This window comes from Charadrius vociferus, unplaced genomic scaffold (genome assembly GCF_000708025.1).
Source record: "Charadrius vociferus isolate BGI_N301 unplaced genomic scaffold, ASM70802v2 scaffold223, whole genome shotgun sequence".
Classification (NCBI taxonomy): Eukaryota; Metazoa; Chordata; class Aves; order Charadriiformes; family Charadriidae; genus Charadrius; species Charadrius vociferus.
Window position 1 is genome coordinate 25,320 of NW_009647674.1, and position 2,331 is coordinate 27,650.

The 2,331-nt window shown below is 65.9% G+C and overlaps 1 protein-coding gene across 1 annotated transcript in view; it reads right to left on the reverse strand.

Annotated features, from left to right (window-relative positions):
* Window positions 1-254, reverse strand: part of LOC104282968 (hyaluronidase-3-like) — a 4,071-nt gene extending 3,817 nt beyond the window's left edge. The window contains exon 1 of the mRNA XM_009881100.1: window positions 11-254. Within this exon, the coding sequence (XP_009879402.1) occupies window positions 11-254 (244 nt within the window). The remainder of the gene's footprint in view (window positions 1-10) is intronic.
* Between the last annotated feature and the right edge of the window lie 2,077 nt (window positions 255-2,331).

Genomic DNA, 2,331 nt, shown 5'->3' on the forward strand with positions numbered 1-2,331 from the left:
CCAGCCACACGGGAGAGCCGGACGTGGCCCACGAGCTGGCAGGGACCCTCCTGGGCAGCGGAGGCCTCGGTGGGGCCCTGGCTTCGCAGCAGCACCAGGCAGATGGGGAAGGCGTCCGAGGAGCGTTGGAGCGTGTGGAGCCGTGACGCCCGGCTCTTCCCCCACTCCTCGCCCAGCAGCTTGGCACAGGCCTCCAGCAGCTCCGGCCTCCGGTGCAGAGGGACCAGGCTGAGCTCCTCCGACACAGAGCCCATTCTTCTCACTGATGGGAGACCAAGCAAGCGACAGCTCAGAGGCGGTGAGGGACAGACCGTGTGTGTCCCCCCATCCCAGCACAGGCGCGGCGCCCCAGTGGCATGGCTGGATGGGTTCATGGGGGTTAGCAGCAGGTCCAAGGTGAAACAATAGCACCATGGTGGGGAAGCGGGATATGGTGCTGGCTCCATGTGTCCATGCTGTGAAACTTGCAAGCAGGTCTGGCACTGCTGAGCCAGCAGAGGGGCAGGGCAGAAGGCACAGGGCTGGCCTTGCCCCCCTCCCCAGACCTGCCACCAGCTCTTGCCACCTGGGCACCTGCCCGAGACCAGCCAGCTCGTCACACACGTGTCCCCAACCTGTGAGAGGGCTGCAGCACCATGCAGCTGAGCAGACCCCAGCCATTCCACACCAGTGCGGGGGCTCGGGGGGGGCCCGCTGGCCTCCCAGAAACTGCCACACCTGGTGATCAGTGGGGCCCTCTGCTGGCCCAGCAGCTGTTCCTCTTGCGACGGAGAAGCCGCAGGCAGGAGGAACTGCCGCGTTGGCTTACCAGCTGGGGTTAAGCAAACTGCTCCGTCTGCCCCTCTAGAGGGTGGAGGGCCAGCCCTGCCCCCCACACCCTCGGGGTGCCCCCCAGAGCCACCCCCTCAGCTCCAAGACCCCTGTCTCCCAGCCCAGCCTGCACTCCCCAACTTTGGAGGCTAGGCAGTGCCCAAGGCCCCACCAGCATCCCCAGGCTGGTAAAGGTCTTCTTTCTGTCTCCCCAGCAAACACACGCTGGGACCCTGCCAGCACCCCTCTGCACTCGGGGTGGGGGGAGGTCAGGCCTGCCGTCCTGCCTCCTTCTGCCTGCGATGCCCTACCAAGCTTTGCCCAGCCTGGTACCCAAAAAAACCTCCGGCCCCATGCGGCGACGCGGCCCCCAGCCATCCCACACCAGTGCGGGGGCTCGGGGGGGCCCTGCTGGCCTCCAAGGGGCCAGAAGCCCCTGCCACAACTGGTGAGCAGTGGGGCCCTCTTCTGGCCCAGCAGCTGTTCCTCTTGCGAAGGAGAAGCCGCAGGCAGGAGGAACTGCCGCGTTGGCTTACCAGCTGGGGTTAAGCAAACTGCTCCGTCTTCCCCTCTAAAGGGTGGAGGGCCAGCCCTGCCCCCCACACCCTCGGGGTGCCCCCCAGAGCCACCCCCTCAGCTCCAAGACCCCTGTCTCCCAGCCCAGCCTGCACTCCCCAACTTTGGAGGCTAGGCAGTGCCCAAGGCCCCACCAGCATCCCCAGGCTGGTAAAGGTCTTCTTTCTGTCTCCCCAGCAAACACACGCTGGGACCCTGCCAGCACCCCTCTGCACTCGGGGTGGGGGGAGGTCAGGCCTGCCGTCCTGCCTCCTTCTGCCTGCGATGCCCTACCAAGCTTTGCCCACCCTGGTACCCAGTTTCCCCCCCATGCTTGCCCCTCTCCAGCCCCTCCCCAGGGGCACAGGGCTGCCCACCCTGCCTGCAACTCACCCTGCCTGCTGCTCACCCTGCTCGCACTCACCCTGCCTGCTGCTGCTGGCTCCCCTGCCTTCGGTGCCTGCGCAGCAGCGCGGCAGGAAACAGCTCAGGCTCATGGCCAACCGCAGCGCCTGGTTCTGCTTCCCCAGTGTGAATGACACGTCTGTCCAGGGCCCCACATCTCCTCCCCCGCCCAGCACCCAAACCAGACTGCACCCCTGCACAGAGCGCCCACCCCGCCTGTGACCCCCCACATCACTCTAAACCACACCATGCACAAACCTGAACGACCTGAACCCAGCCCAACACTGCCACCACTGCACGGCTGCACCTCCCGAACACACGGACCCCAAACCATCGCTGACCCATCACTGACCCATCATGACCTATCACTGACCCCACCACTGACCCCATCATCGATCCGTCACTGACCCGTCACGAACCATCATTGAGCCCATCACTGATCCATCATGAACCATCACTGACCCGTCACCGGAACCCTCTCTTCCTCCCCTTTTCCCCTTCCCGCTTCCCCGTCCCCGTTCCGCCCTTACCGATCTGCCGGCCCCGCCGCTGCAGCCGACA